General features: G+C 39.3%; 2 protein-coding genes across 4 annotated transcripts in view; one reads left to right on the top strand and one right to left on the bottom strand.

The window, feature by feature from the left end:
* The first annotated feature begins 112 nt into the window (after positions 1 to 112).
* Positions 113 to 8341, top strand: tesc (tescalcin). 2 transcript variants are annotated; one of them, XM_022752757.1, is made up of 8 exons: positions 113 to 248; positions 1808 to 1877; positions 2452 to 2532; positions 4292 to 4431; positions 6185 to 6246; positions 7159 to 7266; positions 7349 to 7396; positions 8059 to 8341. In XM_022752757.1, the coding sequence occupies exons 1-8, from the start codon at positions 188 to 190 to the stop codon at positions 8074 to 8076; spliced, it is 588 nt and encodes a 195-aa protein (XP_022608478.1). In that variant the 5' UTR covers positions 113 to 187; the 3' UTR covers positions 8077 to 8341. The 2 variants fall into 2 exon arrangements, with proteins under 2 accessions (XP_022608478.1, XP_022608477.1); XM_022752756.1 differs by lacking the exon at positions 8059 to 8341 and adding an exon at positions 7492 to 7725 and having other exon boundaries at positions 114 to 248.
* Positions 8342 to 8456: 115 nt separating this feature from the next.
* Positions 8457 to 16426, bottom strand: part of fbxw8 (F-box and WD repeat domain containing 8) — a 36576-nt gene continuing 28606 nt past the window's right edge. For both annotated transcript variants that reach the window (XM_022752759.1, XM_022752758.1), the window contains exons 8-11: positions 14759 to 14886; positions 10419 to 10592; positions 9862 to 9978; positions 8457 to 8958 (exon numbers count right to left, since the gene is read on the bottom strand). In XM_022752759.1, the coding sequence (XP_022608480.1) occupies positions 8793 to 8958; positions 9862 to 9978; positions 10419 to 10592; positions 14759 to 14886 (585 nt within the window). In that variant the 3' untranslated portion in view covers positions 8457 to 8792. The remainder of the gene's footprint in view (positions 8959 to 9861; positions 9979 to 10418; positions 10593 to 14758; positions 14887 to 16426) is intronic.

Raw genomic sequence — 16426 nt, forward strand, 5'->3', positions numbered from 1 at the left:
CAGGTCATTCATCCACAGGCTGCAGGGATTTAGGACCTTGAGGATGTCAGATGTTTCTCAGGATTCCGGCAGCAGACTACAGTTACAGTGAGCAGCCGATAGCAGCGCGATAAAGCAACAGACGCGCAGAAAAGTTGAGCCAGTCGAACCAGATCGTGCGTCTTGACGCACGGGTGGAATAGCAACGATGGGAGCCTCGCAGACGCGCTCCGAGCACAAGTACAAGGATCTGATGGATAAAACTGGATGTAAGTAGGGGAAAATCCAACAGAGACATTTCTCTTTAGAAAGTATATAACTGCCGTTTGTGCTTAGTCGAGGAAAACTGCGGTGCCTGTGACAAATTTGGGTCGTCAAGGAAATGAAAGGTGATCCAGATGAATAGACGAATGGAAACCTGATCATTGTACCAGTCTGTGATCCCACTTTTTACAAGTATTAATTAAAATGAATGATTAAGTCATGTGCAGGTGTAATTGGTAAAGTCATATTATGTGAATCGCCACCAGCTGCATAAATAAATGCATCGGTTTTTAGCTTCAAATTTAACCACTTGTGATGTTGCGCAACACCCGGTAGTTTTTTATGAATGCCCTACTAATACACGACGACATTCATGATAACAACCACATAAACAATCCATCCAATAAGTTTAATAATTTAGCGTCTTACTGCTTTGTATCTGCACGGATTTGTGTTGACCGTTTAGAGGCAGTATAGCTGGATCTGGATCTTATTGGCCCAAGTGCTGTAAAACACCTTATCTGACTAAATCAGTTCTGATTCGTGAATGGAAACGTTTAATAAAGAAATGAAACAAAAGCAGAGCGAAACAACAGAAGTCCGTAAATCTATTATTAGGAAGGACAGTATCCTGATGTGAAACCTTTGCACGCAGTGGCATGCAGAGTGCGACAGAGCGTGGGGCATGCAGGGATAAAGTTTGCATCCCAGACTGAGCCCAACTTTATTGATACTTTATTGAAGGGGGAGACTTTGAGCTTTTTATTGCCTTAGCTTCCTTAAGGTGGGGCATTGACCCCATTTCTCTCTGGGCTCAGACGGAGATATTTATGGATTTACAGTATACACTGATGAAATGCTTCATTGGACTAACAGGCTTACTCTTGTTGACAGAGCACAGATCATAGATTCAGTTGTTGTTCTCTCTTGTATTTGGCTAAATGGTTCATGTAATTGTAGTTAATTGCATGTTACATCTGTTGCACATGTCATAGTCACACCGCCCATTCACACTTCTGCAGGAGGCTGCAGTCTGTCTCAGTGCATATTCTTCACCCTGCACTCAACTGCTGCAGTTGCTACTGCAAACATCCACTTAGCCGCCGCTGCGAAAGGGAAAGAAGGTCAAAAAACCCACAAGTGTTTACCAAAACAATTGAAAATGCCAAACCTGTCTTGACATGGGATCAGGGAGTGTAAGATTATGATGTCAAAACCTTTCAGTGTGTGGCCACTAGTCCACTGAGTGAGTTAATGATTCAAGGAACCCTTTGAAATGGCATAAAAAGGCAATCCTACTGCTGCACAGTGTGTTTGCTTTGCCATTAGACTGATAGTAGAGCTGCACCCCATCAGTTTCATTAAAATAAGCGTCACTCTATAATTATAATTCAATATATATACAGGTAAAAGGAAATCCATAAAAGGATTGACTGTACCTTCTTACTAAGAATAATCATCTGTTTATTGCTGAGTCAGTGCATGTCAGAACTGTCGGTTGATGGGTGTGAAGCAATGGGTGTATAATTGTCATACATTCTTGTTGTTGGTGTTTGTTTTTCAGTTTCACTGGAGCAGATCAAAAACCTCCACAAACGATTCCAGCACCTGAGTGGAAATGAAGAGACAATAAGGTAAAATGTTGAGACTAAAAAGAAAAGAAAATACCTGCACATGTGGCAAAGCTCTGCTGGTCAAGCTTCATGTGGTTTTAACAGAAATCATTCCCCAGCAGTCGCCACAAGAGATAAAATACTACCTACACGGTGGCTGTGGTGATGAATTGTGGGTATTTCTGGTATCTGCAGCACAGACACAAACAAGCAACATATGGTGACACATGCAGGCTGAACTAATATGAACACAGGCACATTAGGCAAATACAATATGTTCATGCATCAATCACACAGAGCTGACGCATACTGTACAAACACACACACACACACACACACATATTCATGTAAACACACAGGAAACTTAAGTAGAATGCTGGTAGTGACAGATCACAAGTTCATTCCCTTTAAAAAGAAACACGGAACAAATGTGCCTATAGCGGGTATTCCTGTTGACAGTTTACCTTCAGACAGAGATAGGGTTCATGTTACTTCCCATAAATAACGTTCACTATCATTTAAATCTGAAAACATGCTGGCACTGTACTGTAGTATCTGTTTTATGATAATGGACTCTTCTCTTGTCGCAATGCAGTAGAGAAAACTTGGACACCATACCGGGCCTCGCCAATAATCCAATCAGAAAGCAGATTATTGAAGCATTCTTCGATAAAAGGTGAGTACAATCAAATTACACCGCACTCTTGTCTCGTCTGTTCACCCTATGGCTAACTGTCATTTCAGTTAATATTATTAACACTATCATGATATTTTGAATATATTCAAAACAATTTCAAACCCCTATTATTCAGTTGTATTCAAAAGTTTGGGAAAATTCCATATTTTGATGATTTTTTTCTAAGTCAAAAAGAGTCAGTACAACCCCAGCAGCAAATATACATTAGAGCCTTTCTCCAGATTTTAATGCTCTGTTACTCTTTAATTAATCATCTTAAAATTCCAAAAATATAATAATAATAATGATAATTAAAAAAAAACTAAAAAACAAACAACTCTAAACAGAAGAATTGAGTTTGGGCTACTTATAAAACATTCATTAACTTGTTAGGCCATTATTGCATCAAATGTCCAAAATAAAAATTCTTCTAACTTTCTTTATCAATGGTCAGTTTCTTTAAGCCATGACTAACTTATCTCAACCTACTTATATGACACCATCCTTTATCCTGGCCGCAGGTAAATAAATACAAGCTGTAAAAGTAGCGAGGAAATCCTCTTTTCGTTTGCTGATTGGGCGGTGAAGTACGATTCATGTTCTGTAAACTGGATCCTCATAGTTTGACATTTTGTTAAATATGTTTATAATGGCTTTCTTGCCAAGACTGAGATAAGACTCTTGAGTCTGTACAGTAAATAGGAAGTTACTGCCAGCAGCTGGTTAGCTAAGCTTAGCACCAACACTAGAAACAGGAAGAAACTGCTTGCTAGCCTCAACTTGTTTTTACATTTTGGTTTTTGTGGGGGTCAAATCAATGAGATAGAATATGTTAATTAGTTAATGAGCTTTATAGGTGTTTTTGTTTGTTTTGGACAGCCTTTGTGCTAAGCTAAGCTAAGCTAAGAGGCTGCTGTCAGTAGGTTATATTTACCTTCTCTTCCTTTAAAAACCAAAGGTATTTGTCTCTCCACCAATTGAATATCTGCAGTGAGTCACTCTTACTATGAAAGGATTTAATTAGCATTCATTTTAAATGGAGAGTTTTAAGGTTCATTTACCCAGGGAAATGTTTAGAGCTGCTTAATCAAACTGTCAACTGTTTAGTGCCTTACTTCTGTTTGTGTAGTTAAATGAAAACAATGCTATTCAAACATGGCCAGTAGAAACTACCTATAATGCGTCCAGATGGCTGATAATGTGAGTTTCAGTCTTCATCTAAAAGAATTGTGGTGCAGTTTTAAATGTAAAGTATCCATTAACTAAGAAAAACATCAGGTTTTATTTCTATTAAGAGACAGTTGTTGACATTTTAAATCCTGCAGTTCCTCATTCTTCGAAAAGGATAAGCTAACAAGAAAAACCACAATATGGACTGCCCAATAAACAAGTGAGTGCATGTGACTTTCCACAAGCACACAAGCCATGTGCACAATGGGAACCTAAAGGGACCAAATGCAGAAATATCAGACAACACTTTTACTTTTCTTTTGGCTCTGACTTTAGATAAGTGGACTCTGTGGGTGTGAGGGCGCCAATATAATCCAAACATTTTCAAGATTTATCATCAAGCAAATATGAAGATAAAAATCCTTACAAAAACAGAATATGCTGAATAACAGAAATTGATCTATTTACAACTTGGGAACATGAGGAGATACTGGGGTTGGTGTGGACCTTCAAAAGATCACACCGGTTGAATTTGAATTGATAAATCCCTTTATTTTACTAACTTTTAGTACTTCTGTTTGTGACCCAGGAACCAGCATGAAAACGAGGTGGGCTCCTTGGAAGAGATTGGCTTCGAGCAGTTCCTCATGGTCATGTCCCACTTTCGCCCTCCAACTCTGAAGACAACGGAGGAGGAGAAGGAAGTTATGAGAAAGGAAAAGCTTCGCTGTAAGTTAACTTTCCTTTATTTTTTAATAACAGCACTTCTTTTACGTGCAGCTGTCTAGGACGTCTCTCCTGTGCGCAGCCTTCATGTTTGTCTCAGTTACAAAATACTAAGAAAAAAGGGCACCACTCATCTTAGATAACAAATCAGTTCCAGCACAAAGAGTGTGGTGGTGCATGGCTTCATGTGTGGGCAGCAGATTCCTTCCTGCATGTCAGCTATCACACTGCAGAGGATCGTAAGTATTCATGCCTCGGCCAGCTTCACAACCTCAACTGTCACAAGAAGAATGGGATCATTTGTAGCCACAGAGTTGGAACCCTAATGCTTGAATACTCAAATTGTTTTATAGTTGCTCTTTGTTTGTGCAGTTCGGGACTATTTCCCCCTATCACTATCCTATATGATAGAATGAAAGTTGAAGGGGGCTGAGCTGCATATAAAAAATTCACAGAGTGGACAGTGCTGAATGCAGGTTGAAGAAAATGAATTAGAAAATTAGGCCTGAGTGTAAATGTTTTTTTCTGGCGCGTCACTCCAGCCATGCATAATAGCTGGTTATCTGACTGATTTTGGTAAACCGAGGTTTGTCTCTAATTGTGGCCACAGCCCCTGTTTAAAATGTAAATTATGTGGAGGTCTGCCATGGCCATTCTGATACAATGAAGTGATTTGATTCCCTGTACATATTCTGGATCATATATATATCATTGTTTTTCCATTTCATCCTATCTCTATGTACATATACATACACAAATATATATACTATATACTGTACATACACTCATACCACCACCTTTTTTTCCTGTATTTTCCTGTTCTTTTTCTGTTAAATGATTCATAAATAATGTGTCAAATAATCATGAAAATGATAGTATGAGTTTCTGAAAGTGAAATAAAAACTTAAGTTAAAACAAATGCAAATTATCATTAGCTGTACTGGATTCTAGTCTTTTTAGGGAGGGATTCTCTCTTCTTCTTTTTGTATGCATTATATTATTTAAATTGTAATATGTTTAACAACAACGATTTTGAACTTGAACTTGTCTCGTTCTAATGGGCTGTCACCAAAAACTGCCACTTTTCTGTTGATGTTTCAGATCACTGGAACCTTTTGTGACACTCTCTTATAGCTGTTGTTGTATGTCCAGTAATGCATGAGACTAAGAAACATAGAAGACATGCCTATAGCAACAAATCCAAACCTCTTGGGCATATGTTTTATCTGATATTGTTTGATTGAGGCTTTATTTGTTGTGCAGATGTTTAAAGTATCCAAATAACACTTAAGGGAAAGTAACTAAGTACATTTACTCAAGTGCTGAGGAACTTATACTTGAGGATTTTCATCTCATGCCATCCCAAAGCTAACAATCTATCAGCTGTTCAGAAATGCAGCACAGTCAAAATGTCATTGGACATTGCCTAAGGAAGCAAATTGGCAATTTGCCTTGTTAATGCCACAACACTGCTAAACCTGAAGTACTGACACAGAACTGAATCTTGTAAATGTCACCGTGAATGAGAGTAATAACATTTTAAAGGTGCTTCATTGCCTCAGTGTGATTGTTGACATTCAGCAGTGATGCTTCTGATGCGGCCTGAAGGGAACCTGCTTCGTTACCCTACTCTCTTATCTCCGCATGTTCATGAACATTCCCCTAATCACAACTTCCTCTGCTCTGCTGGTAAGATCCTGCCACGTGATGATGGAGATAAACCAACCACTAAATTCTTCCGTTCTGTCTTTCACAGTCCTGTTCAACATGCATGACACAGACAACGATGGCACCATCACTCTGGTGGAGTACAGGAAGGTAAGACGACTCAACCGTGCTGGACCTTGTCTGTGGTCAACAGTTGGATGCACAGGACTGGGCAACACTGGACAATTGACATTTTGTTGAAGTCTGAAGTGAAAAGAAATAAATTCAACTCATGCAGCAAACAGGCATTAAACAATGAGCCGTTCTTGTGAAAGCACTGTTAGCTTTTATCTCGTGAACTTAAAAAAACAGAAACATTTAAACAGTAATTTTGGTTTTTACAAAGGTTTGGCTCATTTTTAATGTCTGTTTGCTGCAGGGGTAAATTAAAACAAATGTATGTGAAAGTTCATACTTCACTTTGAGAACAGTACTTTAACAAAAACAATCTTCCACTTTCTAGTTTTTTCAAAGAGCTTTCAGCTGCATCTTATTGTTTTCCTCAGCAGTTTTAAACTCCGGAAAAAGCTGGAAAGCAACAATATTTTTTGAAACGAGGAAATTTGATCCATAATTTCGAGTTTTTTCCAATTTTTAAGAGAATACTGCAGTGGAACATAATGTAGGCGACAGCATTTCAATTTTAATTTCAAATGCAAGTTTTATTAGATGGAAGTAGTGAAGGAGCAACGATAAGGACTGATTTTAAGCTAGTGAGGAATTACATTATCATTTTGATGAAAACACCAGTTACTGAGCAACTGAGCAAACTTTAAAAAAGTAGTTTTCCTTTCACAAAGACTAAACATCAGTGACTGAGCATTTGTCTAGTAAACGCTGGAAAAGCTACCGGTCCTGCTGGTAGTAACCACACACGTGCATTCTTTAAATACAGTAATTCACTGAAGTTGATTACATTTTTTTTTCTTACCTCTTGCTGTCATGTGGAACTGTCGTCCTGTGCAGTTTAATGCTGTTTAAACCCCGGTGAGGATTTAAAGGCTGTTAACGTTCTCATCCAAGGTAGTAGAGGAGCTTCTGTCAAAGAGTGGAGCCATCGGGCTGGAGGCTGCCAAGGCAATAGCAGATGCTGCCATGTTGGAAGTGGCGAGCACAAATGTGCCCCACATGGTAAGGGAACAGTTACAATCAATTCACACAGCCGCCTATCTGCAGAAAAGTAGCAGATTAATTTGTCTCTTTATCGTTTCAGGCCCCGGATGATTTCTATGAAGGAATTACGTTCGAGCATTTTGAACAGGTTTGCACTTTTCTGACTTTATCATCACCCTGACCCAAAAAATGATACACTGTATTTATCACTTACTTAAGAAAGCTTTTGTCGTCTGCCCACAGATTTTAAAAGGGCTTGAAATGGAGACCAGGATGCACATTCGCTTTTTGGATGTAGACACCACTACGATGCGTTGTGGGAAATCAGCCTCTTGACATGTTTATGTAGCTGCTGTTTTTAGCAGAACCTCTCCAGTCCTTAAATGGAGTGAAGCCAAATACTTTTGATATGGACGAATATATATTTTTGGACAACGTGAAATAATCCGACTTTTTTTTTTTTTTTATACGAATTAAAACAAGCGTCTGCTGCTGCTGCTGCAGCTGCTGCAGCTGCTGCAGTTTAAGGTTTGTTTGGATGGTGGAAGTCAAAGGACGGTTGTTCACCTTTCCGCCTAAAGAATTCAGTTTTATGTTGTTAATCAATTTTCAAGCACTGTGATCCTAAAGTAGCAAATGTCACATATTTCAAAGAAATGTATTGATCTCTCTCTTTTGTCACACTCCTATTGATTTCTATCAAATTTCAAACTAAAACACTACCTCTGTGCAATCTCCTGCTGATCTATAAATCTTTCTGTTAGCAGCATGTGATGTGAAGGATTCTTTCTACTTCTTTTTTTCCAAAAGGTTCACGTGTTTAGATGAAGTGAGTCGCGGCCGCTCTGGTAGCCATGGGTCATCTGTTATGGCTAATATCCAAAGCATGAGATTGCAGGCACATACCATTCCTCTGCAGCTCCAGAATAGTTACAGGTTTATTTTATCTGTTCCTCCGAGACTGTGTAACCATCCACTGTTCTACCATCAAAATCCACTATTTTCTTTCCCTGCTAACAAATAAAACACTTTACTATCCCTGAGATGAATTGTTATAGACTTTGCACAGAATTATGTTAATAAACTAAATAAATATAAGACATTGTGATAAAACAAATGCATGTGTAAGATGTTTTTTTTTAGAGAAACTAATATATAACGTGCTAAGAAGAATCGTACTTGGTAAATGAGGTAGCAATATGATTTTTTTTATTACTGTGATGTTGCATGGTGGCATTGATTAAAATCCAGGGAGCCAAACATCTATTAAAAATTCATTAATTTTACACTAATGGTTTAAAAGGCTGTGCAACATCTGAAACCAGCACTGTAAAGTACAAATACCTGTGCAGCAGTTAATAGACATAACAGGTACATACAAATATTACATCTCTCAAAAGCTTGATTTTTGACCAGGATGATAAAATTAAATTTGTAAAATAAAAGGATACAGTTTGGAGAATCAAACTGATACAGGAGTGAGACTTTCTATTGTCTGTTTAGCCGCTCACTGAGCCAGGCTGCAGTCTGAGGGAAACTGTGTGTCAGTGGGACGGATGGGAGCCGGACAGCCTGTCGTAAGGCACCGTCAGGCTGATGTTGTAGTTGTAGCCGTAGGACTCGGTGTAGTCAGACCTGCAGATGGGCAGAATGTGATCCTGCGACAGCGCGTCCTCAGAGAAGTCGTAATGGCAGATGACTCCCCTGTGTCTGAAGGATCAACACATCCATGTCAGCAACAACATTAACAACTTCTTTCACAAATGCTCCAACTGGATGCTTGAGTAGGACGCTGACAGAAGATGAATCATTCTGAAGTTTAAACCAGCGACATATATCTGTTTATTATCCGACAGAAAAGGCGGAATTATTTAAAAACATGACTTAATTTTATTATTTGGATTTTTTTTTTTTTTTACATCTACAAAGCTGCATGTAACCATTTATGGTGCACATGCAACAGGAAGCAGAAGTGTGGGAGTGTGGGAGTGTGGGAGTGTGGGAGCCAATATATGTTTATATATGAATAAGTGTAGTCTGTATTTGTTCATGCAAATTGAGGTACTGCCATTCAAAGGAATACTTCAACATTTAGGGAAATACATGTATTTGATCCTTACGATCTTACGTTTGTAGGGTTAATCTGAAACTAAGTCTGCAGCCTGTTACGTAGCTTAGCATAAAGCTTGGAAAGAGGGGGAAATGGTACAAAAACCACAAAGTAACAACAATTTCAGTTTCTGTACAAATGACATAAACAAGACAAGACAAGCAGGCTGGATTTGGTTAGCTCTTAGCTATTTCCTCCTGTTTCTAGTCTTTATGCTGAGATCAGCTAACAGGCTGCAAGATGTAGTTGCATTTTTCCAATACAGAAATTAAGGTGGTATCTCTCTTCAAATACGTGTATTTCCCAAAATACCAAACGATCTCTTTCCAGAATGTGACAGGGTTGGCTTTTATAAAACCTAAGGTGCAGAGAGGTAACCAATTTACTGAGTATTCCTGACTCAAAGACTTTTATAAGCTTGTGTTCGAGGTGAAGTGGATGTAGAGAAGAGATCCGGGATGAAAAAAGAATCAGAAGACGAGTTCGGGAGTGAGATCAGTGACCTGCGGTGAGCTGTAAGGTCATCATCTGTGATGCACGCCCCCCGCGGCGACTTGTCATCTGGGATGTTGGCTGTTACCAGGTTGCTGGTGTTGAAGCTTACATGCCTTACAGGATGCCTGCAGACAGATAACAACACTTTCAGTATAACACATAAATCATCTTTTTTTTTTTTTTTTAATCTGTGCATGCAAGTCTTTTTGCACAAATGGTTCTTGAAGCAATGTAAAGATGTCTGTCCACACAATATCTAAAAATGTTCAACTGATGTTTTCTAATCAATCTTTTTATCTCTTAGTACAAATCAGGAACATGTCTGTGTTGCCATGAAATAAACATCATTCAACTGAGACTGTTTTTAATTGTGGCAACAATTTCTATGAAAACAAAAACCCCAAATCACGAGTTAAATGGGTTTGGATAGACACCTTAAGCGCAGCTGTGATGTGTTAGAAACAAGCAGAGAAACACAGTTACAAAACCAGATCTGACATCTGTGAAAACTGTTAAACTGAACACGTGTATCTTTTCTTCTGGCTCAGAGGAAACTAAGTCCCACCTGTTGTGCATCTCCCACAGCTTGGCTCCCATCCTCATCTCCCACACACACACCAATCCTTCGCCTCCGCCGCTCACAATCTTCCAATCGTCCGCCTGCACCGATGTCACGCCCAGGTGGTGAGCATACAGGGACGCCACGGAGGAGCCGGCTCGTAGGTCAAAGACCCTCACCCTGAATCACAGCAGAGAAGAACGCATGGTCAATATGATGCATTACGTGTTTATAGTCCACAGGTTGTTACTGGTAGCTTTCTAAACACTGTGTTAATGCAGCACTAAGTGGTTTTTAGAATGATTTAAAGTGAGTGCAATACTGCAGATGAATAATAGGTGGGGTGAGCACAATAGCATCAGTCATTTCCAGTGAAGCATGGTCATTTTGGATTTCAGAGGCGGAGATCTCCTACCAAGACCACACAAGAGAGAGTGCAGTTTGTCAATGAGTGCATTCATTTACAGACAAAAGGACACTATTCTCACTTTTTGAAGGAAGCGCCGCGAGAACAGCAAGAGAACTTTTTAATATCCAGCCAAGAGACCAAAGACAAATACAAGCTGAAGCAGATGAGCCGTGCAAACTTTTAGTTCCAGCCTTATTTGCCCTGGCCTTTACCCAAGTACCACATGATTTCACCAAGCTAAGTTTACAAAGACTCTTACTGGACATGGCCCAGTTAAAAAAAAACAAAACAATGAACTTGTAATAATATGACAAAGATATAGCAGTAAGTGTGGCAAACAAAAAAACGAACTAAACATTAAAATGATGTCACATTAGATGAATCGATTACTATAGAAACAGCATATGAGAATATAAGGCAAACTATACAAAACAATTAAATTAGAGAAAATTAAGTGGAAGGTGTTAAACTTAAACTCGCTGAACATTTTAAACATCTGAAAATAGTGAAAAAAACAAAACAAATGAAAAAAAAGTTGAGCAAAATAACTGCAGATACAGAGAAACACCAAATATAAATACTGTAGAAAGACTGAAAATAGAAGAAAGGAAAATTTTTTTTGTCAGTATCATGAAAAATTTAAATGTAAAAATATAAAGTAGATACAGTAAACAATACATATATATGTGTCTAGAGCACCTAATGCTCCACAGTGTCGGACAACACACACGTAATGCAAAAAATACAGAACTGATTTCAAGATTTTACTGACCACATTATAAACACTGGTGGTTGTGGCTGAAAACAAACAAGCTTTTAAACTGAGTTACGTCTTTAAAATCATTGTTTTAAATGCAGTTTTGATTTTGTGAACTTTGACCTCCCCCAGCTCTTTGCTTTGTTTTATTTTTATCTTCTAACTAATTTGCTAAATTATTTTTGTTTTAATGTAATTTTGTCTTTAGTTTTGTACTAAATAACTCGTGTATTTATTCTAATACATATTCTGATATATGTAGATATTTGTTCTTTTATTTGTTCTTTCTATCTTTTATTTTCTTTAATCCTTTCTGTGAAGCACTTTATAAATTCTGCTTTGAGATACATGCTATATGCTATATTATGATTATTATGATTTATATTATCTTTTTAATTATTAAAGTACCAGTAATTGTGTGAGTATTTATTATCCAAAAAGGCAACAAGAGCAGGATTCTTGCTGCTGGGTTTCATGAGCACCACAAGCCCAGGGGAGCTTCAGCTCCATCTGTTGTCATTGTGGCTTTATTGCAGCTGAAAGCATCCAGGACATGACTCCATCCAGGCTCAACCTTCTTCCAGGACTTCATTACCATAATCCAATTCACTTTGGGGACTCAGACATATTTCATTTCCGCTTCCAAACATTTTTTAAAAGAATCATAGTTAAACGGCTAAATGGGCTCAGCGGACTCACTGTCTGCAGTTAGTATTGTCTGTTTAGTGGCGTTACGTGATGGAGGCACACGTTTTGACAATGAGGACTGAACATTATTGGCAGACCAAAGGGAACCATAAATCTAATGCTGGAGGCGGCTCTGTCTTCAGTGAGCTGTCAGTGGCCAGACTCCTCTTCATTAATCAGGAGGAGCTCTGCCTAATAAGAGAAGAGTGGGAGAGGCTCGGCTAACTGCTGGACAGTTTGTCTCTACAGCTGGACAAGACGTTGATCATTATACACTCAGGATGATGTGTGACGAACCTGTGATTTGGTAAATCTGTTGCACTCTTAAATAGACAGGACTCTGTTTGGCAACTTTATTCTCCCCGGTGCTTCATATATCTTTTTTGTATTCATTTTTTTTTTTTTTTTTTCACTATCACCGGTACAAGTTCAGCCAGCTCTACTCAACCAAAACAAATTGCGACACACCTTGGCACAGAATGATGATGTAAACTGTCGCTCAAAACTGTTATACACTGAGATAAAGCTGACTAGTAACCAAAATATAATGGACAAAAATTTAATTTAAATATATTTTCCTATTCATGCTTTATCTATTATGTCTTCATGAAATTTGTAGTGTCCCAAATATTTTTAAGTCGAAACAAATCCAAGTGGTTTTTTGGATGTTGAAATACAAAATGACGTCACTGCCAAACTTTGCTATTGGTTTTCTGCTCTGCAGATGCTGCAGGTTACGTGCGCCTGTATGTTTATCTATTCAAAGATCAGGACGATGCAACAAATGAAAAAACAGTGTAGAGACAAAGGTTTGAAAAACCTTAATTTAGTTTTACTTCATTTGTTCTTCAAGACAGCATTGGACGGGGGCGCCCCGCCCTGGTGGCTCACGTGGTGGAGCGTGAACCATTTGGGCTCGGTCCTTGTCGCAGCAGAACTGGGTTGGAATCTGACCCAGGCCCTTTGCTGCATGTTATCCCCTCTCTCTCCTCCTTAACTTCCCTGTCTCTCTTTCAATGTCCCTATTGTAAGAAAGCCCAAAATGGCCAAAAAAATAAAGCATTGAATGATTTAAAAAGTTGGCGCTAAATGAGAATTCTTTCAGCCATTCCGTTAGCATCACATTGAATAATTAAGTTTTTTCAACTGGCAGAAAAAAGTTGAGTGAAGTGGTCTCGAGGCTGGACTCAAGAAGTGCAGTCCTGCATAATGATAAGTGACCAAAAGCTGCAGGTATGACACTCATAATTTCTTCCCTCTCTTACTGTATTCAATTTTGCTATTTGCCCATGTCGTTCCCGTTAGCGAGGATCTGGCCTTCTTCCAGACAGCCCTTATCAGGACCCCTCATTTGCTCCCTGGATCTCACAAATAACAGAGGAACAAAACTCATTTGGACAAAAAGAAGGGATGCATTAGGCTTTGGCCTTAAGCCACCTTGTTGGAGGGCCAAGACTGCCGACTGTCCCTCAGTCTCCCCCCATTTTCCATTTGTCCTCGACTGTGCGCTGCATCAGCTGTGGCCAAAGAGGAAGAGCCAAGCTGGTGTGTGTGTGTGTGTGTGTGTGTGTGTGTGTGTGTGTGTGTGTGTCTCTGAATAAGACTACACATCTCTCAGAAATGAAAGCATAAAGGAATTGGATGAAGACTCTTACCGACTCCTCTGGCAAGAAAACAACCATTTGAATTCTTCATTCAAATGCTGGTGTTGAATTATTTCTACAAGAGTCAAAACAATGCAGAACATTTTCTTCTGGCACATGACACAACATCTTTAACTGAGCATTTCTTTTGGTTGCTAGGAGTCATAACTAGTAAAAGGAAAAGGAAAAATATGATGTGGTCCGTCTTTCGCTTTAAGCCAAATACTTAACAGCCAGATGGATTTGGTGCTGAATAGAAACAGCGGGGGCAGCTTTGGACGAAGACGCGCCGGGGAGTGTTCCTCTCCTGCCAGCTCGTGCACTGCAGCACCCGCTAACAAGTGCAGAATAGATGGAGAATGGCTCTTTTATGTGCGTTTCCCTCATCTGGAGAGCCAGGTTAGAGAAGTGTGCAAGTGTCGTGTACACGCATGGATGTGTGCGTTGTTGCTGGATGAGATCAAGATGGACCAGAATTTTTTTTTTTTTTTCTTCCTTCCGCAGCATTCCAGGTAGCAAAGGTGACGGACGGGAAAAATGTCTGTTTAAGAACAAAATGCCTCACTTCAATGCCTCTGCCTGAGCTTTTGAAAGCTTTTGTTTTTTCAAGGCAACAGAGAAGTGTGAATAAGACACAAACTGGAAAGAGCCTTTCTTCTCACACAAATTTTCTGAACACCTGTTTTTCCACTCCAAGTAGCTCAAGCCTCCACAGGTGTCACTGTGAGAAAACTATTAACTATTAATTCTTGGCTCAGTTTCAACCAATTGTGATGATGATGATGATGATGATGATTACTGGGAGATTCTGCCCTCATGCTCTGCATCTGTGTGTCTCAATGCTTCCTACCTCCTGTCTTTGTTTCCACACACCAGCAGGTGAGGAGAGCTGTCCCTCAGGTTGATGCAGGTAAAATCTCCCGGCGAGTTGCCGACACAGGCCGCAGATTTGCCCGTCTCCAGGCTGTAGACATGGATCTGAAAAGCAAGAAAAAATGAACGCCAATCATTTGAAATAGTAAATTCAGTCAACCTCAGAACGCAGAATCTCCAAATGTATAAACGTGATGTATGACATAGTAAGTAACCAGGGCTGTACGCTTACTATTTTAGGTGGTAGCGCTGGGGCTAGCAAGTTAAACATTTTAGTAGCACAAAGAAAAATTTAGTAGCACACACAGGTGAACAGTTAGTTACCGTGTTTATTCTCAAAATTATAGCATTTGGGCAGTTGTGGTTTGTCTTTCCTTGACCTGAACACAACAGAACGATTAATATTTAAACATGAAAAATCAACTATTAAACTATTAAATTAATTAAATATTTTCAATGCACATCAATGAACAGTCTGTGCTGGTCCGAATTAGATATTACTCTTAAACTTGACAAATAAACTGTGGCCACTCCTTACAATTTGGCCGCCTGGAACGTTTTGTTGAGGAAAGCCAATGGATTGCTGACGCGGCCCGGCTGACTTCAGGTGAGGTGCGCATCTCTATAGGCGATGTGTCGCTTTGTGCTACTATGTTTGGGAACGTTGTCACGCTTAAATACGGTACTCCCTGTAATGTATGGTGTATTCCCTGCCATCCGTTCGCCTGCCGCCATACAATACTTGCGAAACATAGCTTCTTTGGCTTGATCATAAATAAGCCAGGTGAAGTCTTTCAACCACTGTGGGTTGAATCGGTACATTTTTGTATAAGAGGAGACAGCCCGGTCCGATGAAGAAGGGATGAGTGATGACAATTCAGCGTCAGACTCTGCTGTATTACTACCAGATAACTCCTCCAAACGGCGTCTTTTATTGTCATTGTTGTGACTGGCTGAGGTTGAAACTACTGAAAAGTACCTTTTTATTTTGCTTGATCCTTCATTAATATTGTCGTTAATATTAAGTTGCGGTCGGTTTGTCACTGTTGCGGTTACCTGGCAACGCCCAGCAAGGGCGGGAACGTTTACCAGGAAATGTAGTTTTTTAGTATTTGGATTGAGAAGGACAGTATACATGTAGAACTACAACTCCCAGGAAGCATTGTTCCAACAACAGACGTATAAGACAAGAGAGTTTTCCCTTCTTTTTTTTTAGACCAGCGCATCTCCATTGCACTTGTGCTACTGGATACATATTTCTCGTCGCACAGAATGATTTTTAGTAGCAAATGCGACGAAAATCGTCGCACTGTACAGCCCTGCCATTCCACCTTTACAGCTTGATAGATAGATACTTATTCCCTAGGGAAATGCATGTGTCCATTAGCTCATTGTTCATAGTAATATTTTTTTAAATGTTTATTATTGATATTTTAAATCCATCCATTCACCCCTGAAGAAAGAAAGAAGAAAGTGAAGAAAAGAAATGAGAGAAGACAAGGATCTTTTCCACAGCAAACATTTTGGTTGTCACAGCAGGAAAAGGACAGGCGTATATTTGGTGAACACCTGTCCTTTTTCTGCTGTGTCAAATTAACCAGAGTTCCCCCATGAGCAAGCACTTGGCGACAGGGGCGAGGAGAAA

Source organism: Seriola dumerili, unplaced genomic scaffold, assembly GCF_002260705.1.
Source record: "Seriola dumerili isolate Sdu_G_001 unplaced genomic scaffold, Sdu_1.0 BDQW01000177.1, whole genome shotgun sequence".
Classification (NCBI taxonomy): domain Eukaryota; kingdom Metazoa; phylum Chordata; class Actinopteri; order Carangiformes; family Carangidae; genus Seriola; species Seriola dumerili.

Bases quoted from the DNA above. Each gene is read 5' to 3' on its own strand.
- tesc (XM_022752756.1), top strand. From the start codon at position 188: ATGGGAGCCTCGCAGACGCGCTCCGAGCACAAGTACAAGGATCTGATG. The intron at 249-1,807 runs GTAAGTAGGGGA...TTTGTTTTTCAG, and splicing joins TCTGATGGATAAAACTGGAT to TTTCACTGGAGCAGATCAAA. The intron at 6,247-7,158 runs GTAAGACGACTC...TTCTCATCCAAG, and splicing joins CTCTGGTGGAGTACAGGAAG to GTAGTAGAGGAGCTTCTGTC.